The sequence below is a fragment of the Gordionus sp. m RMFG-2023 genome, chromosome 3, assembly GCF_954871325.1.
Source record: "Gordionus sp. m RMFG-2023 chromosome 3, tfGorSpeb1-WG-v2, whole genome shotgun sequence".
Lineage (NCBI taxonomy): Eukaryota > Metazoa > Nematomorpha > Gordioida > Chordodea > Parachordodidae > Gordionus > Gordionus sp. m RMFG-2023.
In genome coordinates, this window is record NC_088777.1 from 24,992,674 (window position 1) to 25,016,662 (window position 23,989).

General features: G+C 28.2%; 1 protein-coding gene across 1 annotated transcript in view; it reads left to right on the plus strand.

The window, feature by feature from the left end:
* The window catches only part of LOC135927681 (uncharacterized), a 62,658-nt gene that overhangs the window by 33,515 nt on the left and 5,154 nt on the right, over positions 1-23,989 (plus strand). Inside the window, exons 6-9 of the mRNA XM_065463837.1 lie at positions 77-325; positions 1,884-2,048; positions 2,100-2,314; positions 20,825-21,078. Of these exons, the coding sequence (XP_065319909.1) occupies positions 77-325; positions 1,884-2,048; positions 2,100-2,314; positions 20,825-21,078 (883 nt within the window). The remainder of the gene's footprint in view (positions 1-76; positions 326-1,883; positions 2,049-2,099; positions 2,315-20,824; positions 21,079-23,989) is intronic.

Consider the following 23,989-nt stretch of genomic DNA (forward strand, 5'->3'; position numbering starts at 1 on the left):
TATAATAAATATTTTAAATTGGTATATTGATTAAATGTTATTTCTTTAAATTATTGATTTTAATACGATTGTAAAGCTTGATGATTCCCTTCATGTAGATTTTGAGGGTATGGATTTTCATTTATCAAAACCAATTGACCGAACTTACTATTCAAATCCAGAAACACTCGATCCTCTATTTAAAACTCTTAATATTTCTTTGGAAGATCAACAGGTGCAAAATTATTTAAACCCCATTATGACATCGCCATTATCAGGATATGGCTCTTCTATTCCAATTCACAAGGCAGCCATTTCGGATGAATGTGTAATGCTTGCATGGATGGTAAAAAAAACTACCCAGATGAACATATTTTTTAATCGCAATAAATACTATATAATTTAAGCGTGGGCATGGCCAAGGTGGACGTAGTGGTTTTGATTCTCGGGCGCCATTTAATCGTTATAGGAAACGCGCTTTTAACTATTAAATGGCACCTGTCGTGAATTACCAATTTTTTTAAAAATATATTCTATTATACAAAAAAAAACCAATTCGATAAATTATTACCCTTGGTTTGGAAATAAAAAAAATGATGGAAAGATGCCTAGGAAATCGCTTTGAAAAAATTATCTATCTGTAAATGGTTTTAAGAGTTGTTTTCGAACTGATAAAACAATGTTTCAAAAATCAGATCTTCTAACTATGTATTATGGGAGACCGGGGCTTTACGGCAGGTGGGGTAAAAAGGCAAACGGCTATAACTTTTTCATCATTGGGACTAATGTTTTAAATTTGTTCAAAAGATGTATTTCTATACATCTTTTGTACTATATATATATATATTATATAATATTATATATATATATAATAATATAGTAAATATAAAATTTATCGATTAAAAATCAATGCCTCTTCAAATTTTATAAAATTTATATGACATATTCCTCATATAGGCTATCGATTAAACTTGATCCGAGTTTCTAGCACATCAAGAAAATTTTATGGAGCCATTTAAGCTAACTTACTATCCTAGGGGCTAAACGGCAGGGAGAGCAAAATTTTATAGGGCAATGATACTACTAAATATTTAAAGTTGGTTTTCTGCCCAGAGAATCTACCCACTAAGCTCTAATATTTTTACCGATTATATTTTTAATGATCTTGATGAAACATGTTGTATTACTATATTCCTGGTAATCACCAAAACGCTTATGTAAATCTCGTGACAGATGAAGAGTCTATATCCAATTCGCTATCTAATTATAATAAGCACTTCTATATTACTGAAGGGGATGGGGTTTGACGCAAAATCTTTAATAAGAGTTGGTAGGAGGCATAGTTTTTCTAAGCTAATTTTGATGGTTTTTATTTTTTTGCTTAAAATATTTAAGAGGAGGGAAAAAATGTTTTTTTTGAGGGGGGTGGGGTAAATTTTTTAGAATGTATTTGTCATTCAGTAAAATGTGTGAATAAGGCGCTTATTGTTCTGAATAGGCATATATCTATTTGTGTCGGGAATTATCTATTTTATGTATATATTTATTGTGAATACTAATTTTTGGTAAATATTCATAATTTAAAATGAAAAAATTTGTGTTTTATGGGTTAAACTTAATATTTGCTATCTTGCCTAAGGTCGTTGATTAATAATAAAAGCATACTTTTAATTACTCCTGAATAGCGCCAACAGTATGATAAGTAGAAAACCCGGTTTTATTTTTATTTTGTAGCTTAATGATGGTGATATATGATATAATATAATTAGTTTTATCCTCTAAAATAAAATTTAAATTTTATCCTAAAAGAACAAAACACCTATCATATAGCCCCGGTCTTACTTTAAAAAACAAAATATTTGAATTTTTTCCATAATCTGCAAAAAAAATATTTTTAAAATTAGATGAATGGTGAGATTTTAAATTTTGACCACGGGTTTCCTATGAGAGTAATAGTTCCTAGCTATATTGGCGCCCGTTCTGTTAAATGGTTGTGGAGAATAACTGTGTCAAAGCATGAATCAGAAAATTTTTACCAGCAAAGAGATTACAAAGTTTTTCCTCCTCACGTAATATTGCAGTTTCAAATTTATACTCATTAAAAACAAATAATTTATTAGGTTGATTGGGATACCGTCGATCCCTTGTGGGATAAGTACCCAGCCATTCAATGTTTAACACCCCAAGCAGCTATATGTTCTATTATAGCTGATTGTAACGATAAAAAAAATGAAATTTATGACGGTTCTTCTGATAATGTTTGTAAAGTGCCATTTAACATGTATGATGTTAAAATCTCAATTCTAATTAGAGGATACGCTCTTACCTGTCATGGGTAAGTGAAATTAGTTTGTCTATGGCTAAAAAAGTCTATTAATCATTTTAAAATAGTATTTTTTTTATGATACATATTCAATTTTAATTTAACTAACGAATTAATGTTGGTATAATAATATTAAAATTTTATATGGGCATCATTCAGTTCGTGTGGCCACTTCAAATATTTATTAATTTTCATGATATCATGCCTCTTTAATCAAATAATTATGACTTATATTTCGAGTTATGTTAATTAGGGTTAAGGCCCAGGTCGATTCGGCTCGTTAAGAATTTTTGCATAGTTGCCTGACCCATTAAATTTTTTGCCCAGCCCATTATAAATTTTTAAAATTTACCCGTGGCGTTAAAACTTTGCGAAAAGTCAAGCCCTGCTCGATAAAATTTTAGGAAAAGTCCTTTTTCTTCAATTATATTTTTAATTTCTATATCTAATTTTTTCTTAATGTCAATTAAAGCTCTTAAATATCTCCTCTATGACTATCTATTTCTTTCTGCAACAACCGCTTTATAATTCAATTATATTTGATATCTATATTGTGTATTTGTAATTGAATCATCTCATAAATAACTTGTTTAATTTTTGTAGATTTATTATTAGACAGCTCTTTATTTTTAAATAGTATAAATCAAAATATTAATTTGAAACAGAAATATACATCAAAATTTTAAATTTCGGGGTGGCCTATTAAATTTTAAGAAAAATTACCATCTTCAAGACCTTACCTTATTTTTTATATATAAATTGTCTGAAATGGCCCAGCCCGAAAATTATTAAAATACGGATTGCCCGGCCTGCTATAATTTTTTTTAAATTCCATGCTCGGTCTTGCCCACGGGCCGCGTTGCAGTTCTCTAATATCATTTCAAAAAATTAATGTTTTGTCTACGTGAAACTTGGATGAGATCAACTTGGTATTAGCACTCACCCATCCTTCAGAAAGCTTTGGATCTCCTAGTGCCTCACTCCGTTGATGATCTCTTATTGAGTGATTTATTAGAACAATATCCTAGTCAAACTATTCTGAATTATAAATGCTCCGAATGCCGGTCGGCTGTCCCAAGCAAAAAATTTCGACATTTCTCTTATTAATGAAGAACTTCATATTCTTATTTCACCTCGTCTTGGCGCGATATATTGCTTTCTTCCAAATATATTTATTGTTCTTTATCATCTGATTACATAGGATACCATTCTTTACATTGCAGATATTTTTAGGGCCGCCTCCCACGGTATATAAACATAAATAACTTAATCTCAAAAGCTCTTTAAAGGGCCAGTACTTCAAATACCCTAGAGCCCAATCAATGCTCAAGCAACAACAGAAGACCCATTCGTTGGTAGCAGCATAATACCCTGGTCTTCCTATTGCTTGAAATTACACATACATCCATTTTTCGGCACGATACAACAGAAATGCCTCAAAAATTAGTTTGGCAGAAATCAAATAAATAAATATTGAGATCGCTAACGTAATTTTTATCTTACTTGTCACCAAACTCTTGGTGTTTTTGGTGAGGAATTCCTTAAATTTATCACATTATTAGGAGGAAAATTTAGCCAAATAAGTGGTGATCGTATTGAAGCTTTCTATTTCAAACAAACCATTACATGACTATTCATCAAAGTAGTTATATTGCTATTCATAGTTCCATATAGCAATGCAAGTAAGCCGAATCTTAATTGTTTTTTATTCAGTTGTTTTTTTTTGAAATTTTTTTTATATATATGCGCTATATTTATATAATCGTTAATTGTTTTTTACAAATACAAGTATTTATCATGACTTAAACATGATCTCAAGATGTTTCTGAGAATGCTTTCAGCAAGTCTCCCGTGATGGATGGCATTCTACCCTGTACTGATATCTTGATATATCACTTTTAATAATAATTTAATCAATCAATTAAAAAGTGTTTAAATTAATACCTATATTTTATTACCAATAGAAATACCAATACAATATTCGTATTTGTTGGTTTTTAAATATTGGTTTGGTTACCAGCCCTTAGCAATAGCTTAACTCTTAAAGGCCATGTGCCTTTTCTTAATATTTAAGGTAAAATCGCCATTATGTAAGAATGTATCAATTAAAAATTCAAGTAGAGGACACTAAGATTTCGTTGACCTAATCCTATCTCGATAATTTTGGTTCATGTGACAATTTGGTTAAGTCAATTGGATTTTATCCAAAAAATATTATACTCAAACTTTTTTGCAAAAATATGACCATACCATTTTTTCTTCCATACATAGTGATAATTAAACAAGATTTGCCTAGCCAAGTTTATCAACTCTTTTTGATGCAAAATTAATTGCACTATTAACTAAGTCTGATGGTGAGGTTCGACCGATTTCAATAGGGTCTTTTTACGAGACTAATAGCTAAGATAATCGTTGAGCGCATCAAACCTGATACTTCAGGAATGTTCCAAACTTATCAACTAGGCTTTGATGCTAAAGGAGGATGCCAAATAACCCACCCTCTCTCTGCTTATATGTCTCGAAGATCCTCTTCTAGATGCCATAGTCTGTAGCTGGACTTTAATAATGTTTTTAATTTTTTATCTAGAAAAGTAATTAAACATTTTTTATTAAAAATTTTCAGTATATGCATAATTTGAACAATCATATGGCTGTACAATTCCTCTCAAATTTGGAGATACAATTCCTTCTAATACCCTTTTATTTAGCTTGGGCATGCATACCCGAATTCATTCTTTAAAAACTCTTTTTAACTTATATAAATATATAGTATCTGGATGATGGTACCATCTGCGGATCATTTATAAATATTTCAGCAGCGATAGATTATATAGAGTTAAATTTTCTATAAATTGGCCGTACTCTAAATATAGCTAAATCTGAAATATGTTTTTTAAATTCAAATGCTCTCGGGGTTTAAAATTATTAAAGAAAGTGAAATTAATCTTCTTGGTTAGCCTTTAAGCAGTTTTTCCAAATATGAGGTGTTGATGGGAAAATTTTTTAAAGTCTTGTTGGGACTGGAAAATATTTTAAAAGAAATAGTTTCATACCAAAGTTTTCTTAAAAGATTTTACCAAAAATTTAACATATTTTTAGATCATTATTTATTTTAAATATTAAATTGGAAAATGTTAACTCGGGTTGTTCTCAATAACCATTGAAAATGGGAGGCTTCGATTTATATCTATTAAATCTTGTAAGGTGCATCAAAATGATGTAGGAGTATAACTTATGCATCACGGTTGAAAAACGCAATAATATCTTTTTTTTATCACCCTTAAAGATAACCTTTTAAATTCGACCTGACTGTTTGGATATCTTTAGCTTTATCTGAAGCTGTTTTACCCACCGTTTTAACACATCAATCAACCTTTAGTTAAATTTTTTTTAAAAATAATCTCATATATTTAACTATTACAAATTGCTGATTGTACGTAGTGGTTATGAATAGTTGGAAGCATTATCAAGTCTTAACCTAGGTAACCTCTTATCAGATGAACAATGAGGGATTGTTTTAATCCTCCAATTAAATGTCACATTGTCATCCACATATATGCATAAAATAAAATATCGGTTGATTCCAAAGGGAGATATGGTTTTAATTCTTAGTCAAGACTCACATGCAAGGCATGCAGCGATTAATTCAGTTATTAACCATTCCCTTACGAGAGCCTGAATACCAAATATCCTGAAGCCTACGAATTCATTATCAGATGATGGCCTAAGGCTAGATAGTTTAACTTCCGTACTTTGGTTAAATCCTTAATTTGGGACTTCACATGCGTCTCTTCATTTCCAAAAAATGTTAATTCTACTGGTTGATATAGCTGAGAAAAAAAATATACAAATTAACAAATTATGTTTTTTTTACCAATCGTTATTTTATAAGTCTTAACTTAATCTCAACTTATATCTATTTAATTTATATGTCTCAATTTAATATCTATTTAATTAAATAATTTCTTATACTCCAATTTTTTTATATTATAAAGTCCAATAATATATATAAATATATAGGTTTTTATTCCAAATCCAATAGAAAATATAGTTTTTTACAAATTTCATAATATATAAAAAAGTTATCATTTATATTTTTACAATAATAATATTTAAGAAAAATAATATATTTTTTTTACCGCCCAGTCAACAATAATTGACTTATTTATATATTTACAAAAAAAAATATTATAACTTTGAGAAACTACACAAAAACTAGGACATGCCACCCCTTTATTGGCACTTGTTCCCTATCAAAATTTATTATAAAAATATATTATGTCTATATATATATATAAATATTAGTATTGTTTTACATTTTAAAAATTGTAACTAGTAACTGTAACTGGTTATATTTTTGAAATGAATATATGTATAAATCTAAATAATATATTCCAGTAATTAAATTTATTTTTAATATGTTTAGAATAATATAATTATTTATTAAAATTATATTACTATATCTATATACTATGTAAAAATATATAATTAAAAGAAGAGAAATAAAATAAAATAATGTATTTAGGTTTGGTCGGCGGGGCTTAATGACCCATATATAGATATACATATAAATCGACAAATTTTGATAGATATTCTTTGTCGTAGGTAGAATAGACCTGTGCGCCGCCATCATATTTTATTTCCACAAACAATTCATATTAATTATTTTTATGGACTTGCACGTTCACAAATATTACCAGCACCTTGAGGGCAAAAAATATGGAATATATTGTGCTAAATAGGTTAAGAAATATAATATTAAAAAATAGGTTTATTAATTAATATTGGTTAAAAATTATGAAACCCAGGAATGTAACAATTTAAGAAAAGGAAATATTTGGACGGGAAATTATATTATTGTTGCATAGCCTTCGTGAAGACAATCAGACATTTAAACAAAATTTTAAATTAATAAATTTAAAAAAAATTTATTTTAAAATTAATTTATCACACCCTTTGGACTGCCCACCTAGACCTGTGCCCGGCGGTATTTTTATTCACGCCGGAAAAGCCGCCGATTTAGATCATCGGCGCGTGCCGGCTAGCCGCCAATTTTTATTAGAGCGGCGGCGCGGCGTGTGTAATTTTTAGAAAGCATATTAATTATATTTATATATTAAATTATTATTTTTTTAATTTGAATACTAACATTAATAAAATTAAAATATGAATTGTTCAATTGTTATATATAATAGAATAGTGTATATCATTTACATTCATTCATACATCATATTTTATTTCCACAAACAATTCATATTAATTATTTCACGTTTTAAACCACCCTATATATAATTATGAAATAACAACTCTACTAATCATAAATCAAGTTATATCTGGAGGTACTTTGGAAATCTTATTTTAAAGAATGAAAATAAGAAAAGAACAATAATGCCTAATTATATTTATTGTGAACCTTGCTTAAAATTGGCGAAAAAAGATGAGGAAGATTCGAATAAACATAATTCATTTTCACAGTTATTTATTTTTATTTTATTTTAGACTTATATTTATATATATTTTATTTTTAGTTATGAAATAAAATGTTTTAGTAAAAATATAAGTATAAATAATCTTTCTCGGCACTTAGTTAATGTTCATAAAATATCAGAAAAAATTAATTATAATAAATCCATTCAAAGTCTATAAATATATTTAAAGCCAACACCTAACAACAAAATAAAATATAAAAAATGACTCTTAGGTTATTATTATTGTTTATTATTATTTATTTAAAATTTTTACTGGTTTGTTAAGTTTAAGTTTTATTTTGAAAGTTCAAAACAACTAAATTTTTAGTTTGTTTATTGCCAGCTCTATTTTGTGATCTTTTTAATGTATAAATTTAATATATAATATATTTAATTAATTATGTAAAACTTTATTTTGAAAGTTAAAACTAATTAAAATTTATAATATTTGTTTCATTCCAACTCTAATTATTTTGATGTTTTTTAAATGTATTTTTAATGTATAAACTTAATATATAATTTATTAAATTAATTATTTAAAACTTTATTTTAGAAAGTTAAAACTAAATCAAATTTATAATTTGTTTCATTCCAGCTCTATTTTGATGTCTTTTAAATATCTTTTTAATATATAAACTTATTATATAATTTATTAAATTAATTATTTAAAACTTTATTATGAAAGTTAAAACTAAATCAAATTTATAATTTGTTTTATTCCAGCTCTAATTATTTTGATGTTTTTTAAATATCTTTTTAATGTTTAAAATAAATATAAAATCTAATAGAGCGAAATTATGTTTTGATGTGCTGATTAGATTTAATGCCATTTGATTCTATAAACAATAAAGGAATGACAGATTTTCTAAAGGTTTAAAATTTATATAAAATTATTATTAAAAAATAAACTGCCTAATAAATAGAAATATAAGATAATTGATTCCTCGTCTGAATTGCCAAATAGGACAATCATTAGTCGGGGTGCACTAGACGATGTTTATTTATATAAAAAGGCGCATGGTTTAAATCTGATTGAATCTCGACCAAAATTTTCTTCTTTTTAATTTATGGACCGATCATTTCAAGCGTCGAAATTATATCACAGATGAAAATTTTGATCTTAAATATTTTACCCTAGCAACTAGAAATGTGACTCAAAAGCATACTGGGGAAACAATATTATCTGAGATTGATAGTATTGAAGAGGAGTTCCATTTAAAAGCCAAAATAATACAAACGGTAACTGATGCTGTGGCCAATATCAAAAGAAGCGTCAGATTAGGGGATTATGAGCATAATTTATGCTTATGGCATGGACTTCATAATTTGGTTACAGTTGATGGCATAAAAAAGTTGCCAAAATTGATATTCTCATTAAAAAAAATTGAGAAATTATTCCAGCCCTTAGATATCGTGTAGCTTGGAATGTGAAATTGAGGCTGAACATAGTAAATGTCTGCAGTCAATTTATGACACAGGTAATATCTTGGATATTGATGATTCTGATCCATACCTTGATAACCATTGATATGTCTGATGAATCTGATAATAGAAATGGCATTGCACCAACCAATCTAATTAATGCAAAACCTTTAAAATTAAATTGCCCTACCCGCTGGCATAGCATATTAATTATCCTAGAAAGTGTTCGCAGTGTAAACAAAATTCCTATAAATATAATGTTCTAAATAAAATAGAAAAACTTTTATAGTCAAAATAATCGGTAAGTTTATTTTAATTTGTTTTCTATATATAGTATTTTTTTTTTTCTCTTTAGCTTTCACCTTTTCTGGTGGTAAGCTCCTTCAACATCTCTCTCCACTTTATGTTATTCGTACAATCTCTTTTATCTATTTTATACTTCTTTATATTGGCTCTAACTTTATGGCCCCATTGAAGTTTTGGCCTTCCTCTTTTACGTTTGCCCATCACTTCCAATCTTTCAACTTTATTTCCTATGTAGTTCATAGGCCTTCTCATTGTGTGCCCATACCACCTAAGTCTGTTTACCATTAACTTAGTCTTAATGGGCACTACCTTTAAACTATTTAGTATTCTTGTACTGCGCACCTTATCCTTTCTTGTTACCCCAGCAATCATCCTCAGCATTCTCATCTCCATAGTTTGTAGACTTCTCTCGTCTGATTCTTTGGTTGGCCATGTTTCCGAACTATATAGAATAGTTGGTTGTACTATAGAACTGTAAATTTTTCCCTTTAATTTGTGTGGGATTCTTTTGTCAAATAGCACTCCAGATAAAGATCTCCACTTTAACCACCCTTGATTAATCTTATTCTTTATCTCTTTTTCTATTGTGCCGTTTGTTTGTATAGTGGAGCCCAAATATTTGCAGCTTTCAATTGCGGATATCTGCCAATCATTTATATCAATACTCTCCGTTTCATCTCCTCCTATCACCATATACTCCGTCTTTTCTCTATTTACTTTTAATCCGTGCGTTTCTAGGATATTTATCCAATTCACTAACCTTTCTTTCATTTCATCCTTGGATTCGGCAAGTATCACAATATCATCTGCAAATATCATATTCCACGGGACTGTTTGAGGTATAGACTGTGCTAATACATCTATTACTGTAATGAAGAGAAGTGGGCTGAGAGCCGACCCTTGATGAACTCCTTCGGCTATTGTAAAGCCTGCTGAAGTACCTGTTGTGCTACGGACCATTGTTGTATGTCCCATATACATATCCTCTATTATTCTTATATATTTTTCGGGAACTTTTTTGTGGCGTAGCGCCCACCAGATAAGTTTTCTTGGGATTCTATCAAAGGCCTTTTCTAGATCGAGAAAGACCATGTGTAGCTTTTTGTTCTTTTCCCTGTATTTTTCACTCATTTGCCTAATTGCATGGATAGCATCGGTTGTTGATCTTCCAGGCATAAAGCCAAACTGTGTCTCTCCTATTTCGATTATATCTCTTAATCTTTTTTCTATTATTTTTTCGTATAGTTTTAGACAGTGTGACATTAGTTTTATGCCCCTGTAATTTTGACAATTGTGTGGATCCCCTTTATTTTTGAAGATAGGAACTAGATAGCTCTGCCTCCATTTTTGGGGGACCTCTTCATTTCCAAGTATTTTATTGTACAGATTTGTGAGGAGATGTATTCCATCATCTCCTAGTGCTTTAAGGCTTTCTATTGGAATATCGTCTGGACCCCTAGCTTTGTTGTTTTTCATATGCTTGAGGCATGTGATTATTTCTTGTTCTGTTATAGGTTGTACAAGGTTCTGACAAGGGGAGTGTTCGTCGAGATGCAATATGTGGGAATTAAAGTTGAGAAGCTCCTGAAAATATTCTTTCCATCTATTCATTATTTCTTTTTCCTTTATTATCAATTTCCCATCTTTATTTTTGATTACTTTCGGAGCTTAGTATTTTATAATTATGTAATTCAACTTCTAATATTATGCAAATATATTGGCCTCCATAATATAATATTAAATGTAGGAAAGTTATAATACAGGGTTTCCCATTCAAAAAAGGAAAAGTTTCAATCATAAAAGGAAAAGTTTCAATCAAAAAAGGAAAATTTCCAAAAGGAAAGGAAAAAGTCCGATCAAAAAAGGAAAAGTGTCAATCGAAAAAGGAAAATTCCCAAAAGGAAAAGAAAAGTGTCAATCAAAAAAGGAAAATTCCCATACAAAAAAGGAAAGTGATTTTTAAATTTTATGTCAATTTTTCTTAAATTTTTATTTAATTTGTTATTCCTTCTTAATTTATTTCTAAATTTTTGCGATTTCTTTACGTTTTTTTCTTACTTATCTTTTCTCAATTTATTTCTAACTTTTTGCGATTTTCTTTACTTTTATTTTTCTTACTATATCTTCTCTCAATTTATTTTTCTTCTCATTTTTGATAATTCTTTTGTATTTTTAAAAATAATTTCCAAATTTAAGTCCATTTTTTTACAATTCTTTACGTTTTTTTTCATCATACATACAATATTCTTTTTATGATTTTTTCATTGTAATCTTTTACATACATTTCTAACCTTTTCATTCTCTTTAAGTCATTTTTAATCTTTATTTTTTTGAGCATTTCTCATTTTTTTTCTTCTCAATTTTGATAATTATTTTTTTAAAATTATATTTAATGTTTTTGGCAGACAATATAATTACAATTGTTTAATTAAATTAATCGTTTGGTTATAATGTACCTTTTTAAAATTAAATAAGTTTGAACTGTAATACCAAACGATATGTAAATTAATAAAATATAATCATTTTTAAATTCTAATTTTTAAAATTATCAAAAATGAGAAGAAAAAAAATTGAGAAATGTTCAAAATAAAAAGATTAAAAATGACTTAAAGAGATTGAAAAGGTTAGAAATGTATGTAATAGATTACAATGAAAATATCATAAAAAGAATATTTTATGTATGATGAAAAAAAAAACGTAAAGAATTGTAAAAAAATGGACCTAAATTTAGAAATTATTTTTAAAAATACAAAAGAATTATCAATAATGAAAAGAAAAATAAATTGGGAGAAGATATAGTAAGAAAAATAAAGGTAAAGAAAATACCCAAAAGTTAAAAATAAATTGAGAAAAGATCAGTAAGAAAAAATCGTAAAGAAATCGCAAAAATTTAGAAATAAATTAAGAAGGAATAACAAAAATAAATAAAAATTTAAGAAAAATAAATAAAAATTTAAGAAAAATTGACAAAAAATTTTAAAAAAGTTACGATTTTCCTTTTTTGATTGATACTTTTCCTTTCCTTTTAGGAATTTTCCTTTTTGACACTTTTCCTTTTTTGTTTGACACTTTTCCTTTTTTGTTTAACACTTTTCCTTTTTTGATTGACACTTTTCCTTTTTTATCGGACTTTTTCCTTTGGGAATTTTCTTTTTTTGATTGACACTCTTCCTTTTTTGTTACCTTTTCCTTTTATGATTGACCCTTTTCCTTTTTTTGACAGGACCTTTTCCTTTTATGATTGAAACTTTACCTTTTTTGATTGGGACTTTTCCTTTTTTGAATGGGAAACCCTGTAATATAATACAAATAACGTAACCTTTAAAATATATAAGATATTAAAATATAACATATCTTCTTTCCCACCAAGTTAGATCGTCTATCAATCTTTTTATTTACCAAGTTCAAGTTCATCTATTAATTTTTTTGTTGGCTTTCTTTCCCTCGTTGGATATCGGGGTTGCATTCCTTCCGACTTGGTTCAATGTTTCTACTGTTTTAGTTTCTCCTAACTTTATATTGTTATTATTATTTTGGTTTCAACTGGTTCTTCCCTTATTCGTAGTTGGTCTGCGTGTTTTCGTACTATTTTATCTTTTTCTTCTACATTATACGAGAATTTAGCTTGTTGATTTATTATTTTTCCTTCATGCCATCCTTTTTCAAGTGGATTATTTATCCAAACTAATTCGTTTTCTCCAAAATATCTATGTAGACCTTTGTTTAACTGGTCGGGTTTCACTACAGATGTTTATAATTTTTCAGTAATTGAAGGTTTGACCCAGTCCAATAATGTATTTAGTCTTTTCCCCATAAATAGTTTGGCAGGTATTCGCCCCTTTGAGGAGTGTTCGGAATTTCTATACGTAAATAATACTTCATTTAGGCAAAATCTAAATGTGCCCTTTCCCAGGGTTGTGCTGGCAGATTCCATGGGTATACGGCAACTCCTGGTAATATCTCTGCGATGTTTTTGACACCCAATACAGCGGTTAACTAATTAAGCAACATCTTTATCTAATTGTTCCCACCATATATAATGTCTCGTAATGGATTTCATTGATGTAATACCCGGATGTCCCATATGCAATATCTGTAAAACTCTTTTTTGTAGTGAGTACGGAATGATTAATCTTCCATTCCAAAATAAAATACCATCATCATTTTCTATTTCATCTATTCTTGTTCTAAAAGCTTGCAATTCTGGTGTTTGATTTTGTATATTTGTACCATTTATTAATATTTTTACTCTTCTTAAAATTGGGTCTTTCGCGGTTTCATCTCTAAGTTCTTTTCTTGATAGAGTTAATGTGTCATAAGTAAGATTTCTTATATATTTCACTGTTTTATTTTCGCTTGTTATTTTATCATTATTCTTCTCTATTGGGTTTCGCGATAAAGCATCTGCAAGTATATTATTAGCGCCATTCTTGTACATTATATCATAATCATATGCAGATATAAGCCCAACGTAATAATCTTTGGTTTGTTAATGAGCTTAAATCTCTATTATCACCATATATTTTTATTAAAGGTTTGTGGTCCTCCTTTCGTATTTTAAATTTTCGTCCATACAAATAGTTATTAAATTTTTCTACGCCGTTTATCATGGCTTTGGTCTCCTTATCGAATGTTGAATAATTCTTTTCAGCATCTCGTAAAGTTTTCGAGGTGTAAGCTTTTGGGAATTCGTTACCATTATCATATTTTTGCATGGGTACAGCTCCAAATCCTTGGTTAGATGCATCTGTTTCTAATATTAACTCGAGGTCCTGTTTATAAAAATTTATAGTATTTTGTTCTGTTACTATTCCTTTTGCTTTTTCAAATAATGCATCATCTTTTTTAGTCCAATTCCATTTAACATTTTTACTAGTTTTATTATGTAATTCGGCTATGATTCCATGTAAGCTTGGTATGAACCGTGTATAATAGTTTAATATACCTAAAAATGATTTATGTCATGTCTATCTTTTGGATTTGAATATTTTTGTATTGCTATTATTTTATTTTTATCTAGGTGTATTCCATTTTGATCCTAAATATGATACTTTTTCTTTCATAAAATTTTGCTTGTTTTGACTTTTAATCCCGCATTTTGTAATTTTTTGAGGACTTGTTTTATATTCTCTATATGTTCAGTATCATTTTTTCCTGTGATTATAACATCATCTAAATAAACGGCTGTATCTTTACAGTCAGCCAGTAAATCGTCCATATATCGAAATATTATTGGTGCTGTAGCTATACCAATAGATAATCGTAAATAGCGGTAGTATCCATTTGGTGTTACCATTGTTAATAATTCTTGCGATTCTTCGTCAATGCTCATTTGTAGATATGCGTTGAGATCTGATGTTGTATATTTATTTCCATTAGCGATCTTTGTGATTAATTCTTCAAACATTGGTAGAATGTGATAGTCTTTTAGTAGAAATTTATTTAATGTTACTTTAAAATCTCCACATAATCATAGTTCACCTGAAGTTTTACGTACCACTACCTTTGGAGTACTCCAGGTTACTCTTGTTGATGAATCTATTTTCTTTATTATTTATTTTCTTCCAAACGTTTCAGTTCATTTTCAATTTCTACTTTTAATGGCAACGGTACTCTTCTAGCTGGCAGTGCAATTGATTCCGTATTTTATTCCAATTGTAGTTTTACTGGTTCGACATTTTTTATTAATCCTAATTTATTATCAAACTCCGTAGCAAATTCTTTATATAGTTTGTCAATATTCACGTTACCATTATTATTATATTTATTGTTGATCATATTGATTTTTACATTTGTTGGTAACGATAAATCAAATTCTATAGTCCATGGAAATCCAAATAGTGCTGCATCTTTTGTTTTTGTAAAGCTGTCCTAACATTTTGAAAATTTTTTTCAATAATGAATGGCAGAGGTATTTTTAGGAATCATTTCACATGTAGGAAATCTACTACATGCTGTTAATGAGTAGTTGCAATCAGATGAATCTTAACAAAGATTCACAAAATTATGGTGCAGATGTTTTCATCTGTACAGTTAAAAATTGAAAATAATTTTATGACGCCATTGCTAAAACTTAATTATATTTTATTTGAGATTTAAATAATAAGAACTAACCGTCGTTATTGACATATTTATAATCCTGGCATGACATATTATATATTTGTTCGACCTCTAATGTTGTTAAAGCCTCTCCTTTTTCCAGGCAATCCTCATCGGGCTAAAAATGCGCTTGGATGAGGCTTTAGAATGAGGTAAGGAGAAAACATACTCGCATATTTTTCCTAAGCAAAAAATTCTACCCATTTCTCCTTTGCTTTTAGACCATCTAACTTTAAGTATTTTGGCGAATCATAAAAAATAGAGAGAATTACAATCTCCTCAAACAAGAAATCAATGCCTTTCCGGTATTTTTAATAAGGTCATAATATTTATACATTTGTAATTAGAGTTATTAAAATCAAATTTTGATTGTAAATACTAAAATTGTCTTAATAAAAATATCTGCTTCATTTAAAAATGTATTAATTAGAGTATTATTTGAACATTTTAATATAATATTTTTAGCAATAGCGCCATAAAATTTATTATCTATTTTTAACTGTAGAGATGAACAGAGTTGTACCATGATTTTGTGAATCTTTTTTAATAAAGAATATTTTGATTGCAACTGAATATTAATTGCATGAAGTAGATTTCCTACATGTGAAACGAATCCCAAATATGCTTCTGCCATTTCATACTCGAAAAAATTTTTCAAAATTTTAGGACAGCTTTTAAAATCTTTATTTAAGAAGTATTTTTTTAATTGTAAAATTTTAAAATTCTATCGATGGCAGGTATTAATGACAACCACCTGATAGGTATATATCGCAACAACTCACACCATTCCAAGTCAGCCCACTTTACCAACTCTTTTAATTCATTAACACTTTTAGTTGATGACTAAATTCGTTAAAACATTTCATCACAATTATTTCGACATCCACAGATAGTACATTTATTGCCTTCTTGTAAGAATTATGTAGTATATAGCATATACAGCCAATTGGTATTAATTTATTATACTGCTGCCTCAATTCGGTAACTTTGGTTTTTGCCAAAATTTACAGAGGCATTATCAGCGCAGAAAGCTGACATGCAAATCATTGATAACCCTGAATCAGCTATATTTACCATTATGTGGCTAGCTACATCGTTGAATTTTTCACTATCCGAGGAAAAAATTTTAACAGTTTTATTGAAATGTTCTTAATCTTGTTGAAATAGCGAAGGATCGAGGGAAATGTTTTAATATTTCCCTTATTAGGTGCATCTGTTAGAATTGCATATGGATGCCCATCTTTCAAATCGTCTAGAATTGACCTCTAGGATTCAGGTACTAAAACACTTGTGATAGCCTTGCTCATTTTTGTTCTGCCACAAGTAAGGTTTGCACTTATATTGGAGTCTTTAAATATCATGAGAAAAAGATTCGACCCATATTGTGATGATATAGCTCTGTTAATGTTGAACTACATGATAGATGTATACGATTTCCGCAAATGTAGTTGCATCTGTATTATTTATTATTTTTGAGAATATTATTGTATTGCAATCGATGTTGATATACTCCCCTGTACTGACTTGTATGAACGAAATGATGTTGATTAATTATTGGATAAAAATAAACCAGGATAGAAAGAAATTTACAAACTAGACATGTTTTTCGAATAAATATTTAAAATTATTTTAAAAATAATCAATTAATGTCTCAAAATTATTATTTATATATTAAAAATGTTAAAATACTAAAAAAAAATTGCGGGAGAAATTAAAATATTGCGGTAGATTTCCAATTGCGATAGTTTTGCGGGAGAGGGATGTCTGCGTATAAACTAAAAAATTGCGGGAGTCTCCCACTGATAGGGGGAGACATGGCAACCCTGGGCAATGTGGTTTGATTTCCTACATTTGTTGCACGTCTTTCCGTATTCTGGACAATTTCTAATAGCATGAAAACGATTACAAAAATAGCAAGAGTGTTGGAATTGGACCGATGGGTCCCCCAGTCTGAGTGGGTAAAAATACAGTCTGTGATCGGGGGTCCGGGATGGTCGATGACGGGATCCAGGGGGCCGGGTTTTATAGATTTAGTCATGGTATCACACGTACAACGTAGTGGAAATAATATTTTCAAAGTTTATTAAAGTCGAAGTTGCAAAGCAAAATAAAATACAATCAAAGAAAAATATTAATGGTCCAGAAAAAAGGTATTTTTCCCACCTTTATAATTTTTTGAAAACAAAGAGAAAAAAAAGAAGGTTGTTATATAATCGCGATACAATCATTCTTGAAACTGGTTAGAACCAGTTTCAAATGCAATATAAAAATAAGGTATAATATCAATTTCATAACAAAAAAAAGGAAGATGGGAAAACAAAAGAAGCAGGTAGAAAAAAAATCGTAAAGAGAAGAAATAAGTTATATGGGATAAGTGGGGAGATAGAACATAACAGTTTTCTTGTATTTGTGGTAGTTATTATAACCTTTCATTGGTTCTCTTTTTACGTATGTTTTATTATCATTTTGATATTCCCGATTATCATTATCATTATACTGTCAATTACTATTATCATTTTGATTTAATCGTTTGTTATTATCATTATATTCGATCGTCTCTTTGATTTTATAAACCATTTTATTAGTATTATTTATTTCTAAGTCTAAAGCTATTTCTATAATTTTGTATAAGCTTAACGGTTGGTCTTCATCTTTAGTATCTGGGTATCTTAAACGTAGTTCTTTATCTAATTGCGACATCTTTAGTCCAGCGATTAAATGATCGCGAATTCTTAGTTCTACATTATACCAAATTCGCATCTTCGGGCTAGCTCCTTTATATTTTTTAAATAGCTCATTACGGATTTAGTAGGGCCGCGACTTAATCTAATGAAATCAATTCTGATGCCAGAACAATTCTTTCATCTTTATAAAGTTGTTTTGCAATTTTGTATATATCTGTCTACACTACATTTTCAATTTTTCTTGGAAAGAGTAATTTTTTTATGTCAGTTATAATATTTATTCCTCCATAAGCTATAAATAATTTTTTCAAAGTGGCCTCAGTTTGAGGAATATTTTTAACATATAGTATGTATTTTATTTAGTCAATGTAATCTTCAATGTAACATTCGTCTTTTTTATATTCCTGTAATATTATTTTATCCATCATTTCTAAATCTATTATTTATTTTTTTATAAACAGAAAAAAAATTTAAATTCTATATACTATTTAACTTGACCGAAAACCGAACTCGCGACTTTTTTTTTTAATCTCAGCGCCAATTTTTATAGTCAAAACAATCGGTAACTATATATTATTGTTTACTATATATAGTATTTTATAATTATGTAATTTAACTTCTAATATTATGCAATTATATTGACCTCCATAATATAATATTAAATGTAGGAAAGTTATAATAATATAATATACAAATAACGTAACCTTTAAAGATATTAAAATATAAGAAAAACAATCTTTAAAACTCTTTTAATAATGAATGGGATATGAATGAGCTTTACACAGTATTAAATCCATTCCGAGAGTAGGTGGAATTTCTTTCCTCCCTAAAAGGATCGACAATAAACTTAGGGTTATTATTTCGCAGCGAAATAGAAGCTCATATACAAATAAATAGATCTGATTGCTCAGATATTATTTGCTTAAAAGAAAATATGAAAAAAAGTTTGACCATAGGTTTGCCATTACTGAACTTCAAGTTATTTTATATTTTTATTAATAAAATTATATTTTATACATTCGATATTAGCAACTCTACTTGATCCCAGATTTCAAAATCTTAAAGTTGTTTCAGAATATTTAAATTCGAATTCTATGACATCATTGCAATTTTTAATTCGACATTTAAAACTTTTTGAGCGTGATAGAAATGCACAGAGTGAAATTCAAGATGAGGATAATGGTCAAACATCAAGCACTTATATAGGTAAATTAGCTCGTAAATATTCCCTTCCAAGTAACGATTATAACAATATTAGTAATCTAGAACAAGAATGTCATATTTTGCTCAGCCAAAATAATATCCCATTAATCTTTTGGAAGAAAAAGCGACTGTAACTTCCTATGCTTGCTAATTTAGCTAGGAAGGTTCTTTGTATATATGGAACCAGTATCAAGCATAGGAAGTTCCAGTCGCTTTTTCTTCCAAAAGATTAATGCATCCTCTTCTGGTATATTATTTTGGCTGAGCAAAATAAGACATTCTTGTTCTAGATTACTAATATTGTTATAATCGTTACTTGGAAGTTTACGAGCTAATTTACCTATATAAAAGCTTGATGTTTGACCATTATCCTCAACTTGAATTTCTCTCTGTGCATTTCTATCACACTCTAAAAGTTTATGCAATGATGTCGTAGAATTCGATTTTAAATATCCTGAAACAACTAAAATTTTGAAATCTGGGATTAAGTATAGTTGCTAATATCTAGTGTTTAATTTATTAATAAAAATATAAAATAACTTGAAGTTCAGTAATGGGAAACCTATGATCAAGCTTTTTTTTCATATTTTCTTTTAAGCAAATAATATCTGAGCAGATCTATTGATTTGTATATGAGCTTCTATTTCACTGCGAATAATAACCCTAAGTTTATTGTCCATCCTTTTTGGAAGGAAAGAAATTTCACCGACTCTCGGAATGGATTTAATACTGCGTAAAGCTCATCAATCATATCCCATTTATTATTAAAGAGTTTTAAAGATTGTTTTCCTACTTTATTTAGAACATTATTTATAGGAATTTTGTTTACACTGCGAACACTTTATAGCATAATTAATATGCTATGCCAGCGTGTAGGGCAATTTAATTTTAAAGTTTTTGCATAAATTAGATTGGATGGTGCAATGCCATTTCTATTATCCGATGTATCAGACATATCAAAATGGTCATCAAGGTATGGATCAGAGTCATCAATATCCAAGATATGACCTGTCTCATAAATTGACTGCAGACATTTACGATGTTCAGCCTCAATTTAACATTCCAAATCAGCTACTCGATATCGGAGGGCTGAAATAATTTCTCTAATTTTTTTAATGAGAATATCAATTTTGGCATTTAAAAAATAAAGTAAATTAAGAGATAAAAATATACTAACCATTTGATAACTGAGCACATTACAAATAAATTAGATGCATTTTGGACTATTCGAACAAAATTTATGATATAGGGTTGGCCAAGATTTAAGCTGATTTCTCCTTACTTTTCATTTCATAAAAGAGTGTTAATTAGTTTTAAAATTTGTTTTTTATATCAAATAGAAATATTGCTGTCGAATTGTCATTAGATGAAGGTAAAAATTGGGTCACACCAAAATTACATCAAAATAATAATATGCTCTTGAATAAGCCAAACAGTAATATAAATAATGATATCTTTTTGAACGATTTATCTAAAAACACTCTACTTAAATCTTCGATATCTACTTCTTTAAAAGACGCTTGGAGCTTTTGGGAATATAATGCCGTCATTGAAATACCCTGCCAAATAATATGTCGTGCCTTTAAAGTTGAAAGTTTGCTATATTTTTTTGTTAATTTAAATTTTAGTAAATTGCACAAATCTTTTAAATTTTTAAGATTTTCAATATTTGTGAAAACATTTTATAGCCATAATATTTATAATTTAAATATATTCTATATTTAAAATTCTAGGTTGTTTTTTAAAAGTGCTTGATGCTTCTTTCATTCGCAAAGTTTCTTTTCAAACACAATATACTTTTTCAAATACATAGTACCTTTCATTACTAATTAGACAAGAGGAGGGCACTATGTTTTTTGAAAAACCTCACTATATATTTTAAAAAGGACAGTATAAGAGACGCTTGCCAGGAATTTAGTGGGTGGGGTAATTTTTTTTAAATATAGAAACGATCATTTTTTGAAACATGAATTTATTAGAAAGAATCATATTTAAAATTTTCGAACACGATTAATAAAATATTGAACATAATATTGTTAAAAAGTGTATATGTTCATAAACTGGAAAGTAAATCACATTAAAATATAGAATTAAAAATATATGATAATTTAAAAATTTAATCAAAATATCATTCATAAATGGATATTTAATCTTCTATGCAAGTTAATTTTTCAATAATTTGCTCTGTGGGATCAAATATTTATGTGTTTTAAGTAGTGTTGTTAAACGGCTCGTTTTGAGTCGATTTTTAAAAACGGCTAACTCAATATTTTATCCAGAATAATTTTACGCAAGTCTGGAGATTTTGCTCATAGATGGTACAAAGGTACATCAATTAGTGAAATCTCGAGGCTTAGGCAATATTTTTCTGGCTAAAATATTGAGTTAGCCGTTTTCAAAAATCGACTCAAAACGAGCCGTTTAACAACTAGTTTTATGTAGAGCTAATTATTCTATCTATTTTCTAATGTCTTATTTCTGGTATTCTCTCATTCTTGCTTAGGCTTATTGGTATTGCCAAATTAAACAGTAATTTTTATATTGGAAAAAAGCTCTAAAATAATTTTAAAGTATGCAATGCTTCCATATCGTTTCTTGGAAGATTATCTATTAGAATTATAATCATTATTACCAAGATTTAAATGCTGAAATTAATTATTCCTCAATAATTTATTATCTTCTGAATAATTGGGTCAGATTATATTTTTTTAATATCAAAAGTCAGTATATCTTCAGACGAATTGCGAGGTAATAATATTTGTAAATTAGATAGTGTCATATGATGAATCACAAATCATTCTATGATTTCGGTCAAGAATATATCTAAAAGTTATATAAAGACTAGGGGTGTACCGATACCACTTTTTGGAGGCCGATCCGATCCAATATTCCCGATATTAAATTGATATCGGCCGATTACCGATCCAATATCATATCTAATTTTCAGAGTTGTTAAAGGATCTAGATATAAAAATGTGCTATCTGTATCTAGATAGATTTTTGATTAAAATATCTGTATCTAGATATTATTTTAGACGATGTATCTGTATCTAGATCCATTTAAAAAGTATCTTTTAACAACTCTGCTAATTTTGTATTCTATAAAGATATCGATGGTTTTAATTTTTATACTTTTTATGTATAACATCTATAATTTAACTATACCATAACTTATGTCATTTAAATATATTATAATGATCAGTTATAGTTTATATTAAATTCAGTTGCAATTCTAAAAGTATAACTTTTAAAATATTTTTATTGTTAAATCACTTTTATATAATATAAGTAATAACATTAATCTATATACATATACATAATAAGTAAAAAACAAATATATTATGAAATATGAATAATAATATAAAATAATATTTAACATTATATCAAAGATTTTGTTTTAAGAAATACAAAAATTTCCAATTTATCAGAAATCAGCCTGCGGCGATGGTAATTGTCAAAATCACCAGTTTCACTATAAACAGATTCTGTACATATTATCGCACACTTTTATAAAGAGAATGCGCAAAAAAATAACAATATGACAGAATGTTTATTAATTAATTATTATTATTAAAAAAATATACTTAAAAATGGATTTCGATTTTATTTATAAAAATAAATGATTTTAGATATAACTTTTTTTTAAAATTTTATAACATTTTATTTTTGTTAAAGACGCCATTTTATATCTGATCGGCAAATTTTATAATATTGGCCGATAACCGATATTTTAAAATGGGTGAAATATCGGCCCGACCCGATCCGATAAAAAATATCGGTGCATCCCTATTAAATAAGAACGATTATTTTGTAATAATCATTAATTGACGCAATGCGAATATTAAAAAGATGTGGGCTTCCGAATCCCAATATCATATAACTTTAATTTTGCCTCAACTCGAACCAATCGACATGAGTTTCAACTCGACCTCCTCAGATTTTTCTAATTTTTACTAGAGTTTTCATATATTATATAACTAAGAAAAAAATAAAATTTTAGCCTCCGCTCCGAACAGCTGCTGAAATCCTCTAAAGGTCGAAAAAATGAGGTAATAAGGGCAAAATGCACTCCCTTTAATTTTAGATATTTTGGGTAATTGCTAGAAATCATTTAAATTTTATATCTTATTGGTAAAATTTTAAATACTGTTAAAAATAATTTAAATAAATCAAATCGGCATTTTTTTTTCACAAAATTTTAGCATTTAATGCTATAGATTTATTAATAATATGCAAAATCTCAATTTGATCTTAGCACAGGTTTAGGAGATGGCATTTTAATCATTAGTCAATTAATTCTTAATAGATATTTGATAAATCAATAATTGTAATATATTTAGGTCTACCGTTTTTAATATTTTATTCTTTTTTTTATTTAAAATTGGGAAAAGAGTGAGGGGGGGGGGGTGCTATTGCTAATTTATGTAATATATTTACTTTATTCCTAAAATTCGCAACTTTTCGTTTTTATTTATATAAAGAAAAGGATTAACAATCCGTTCAAT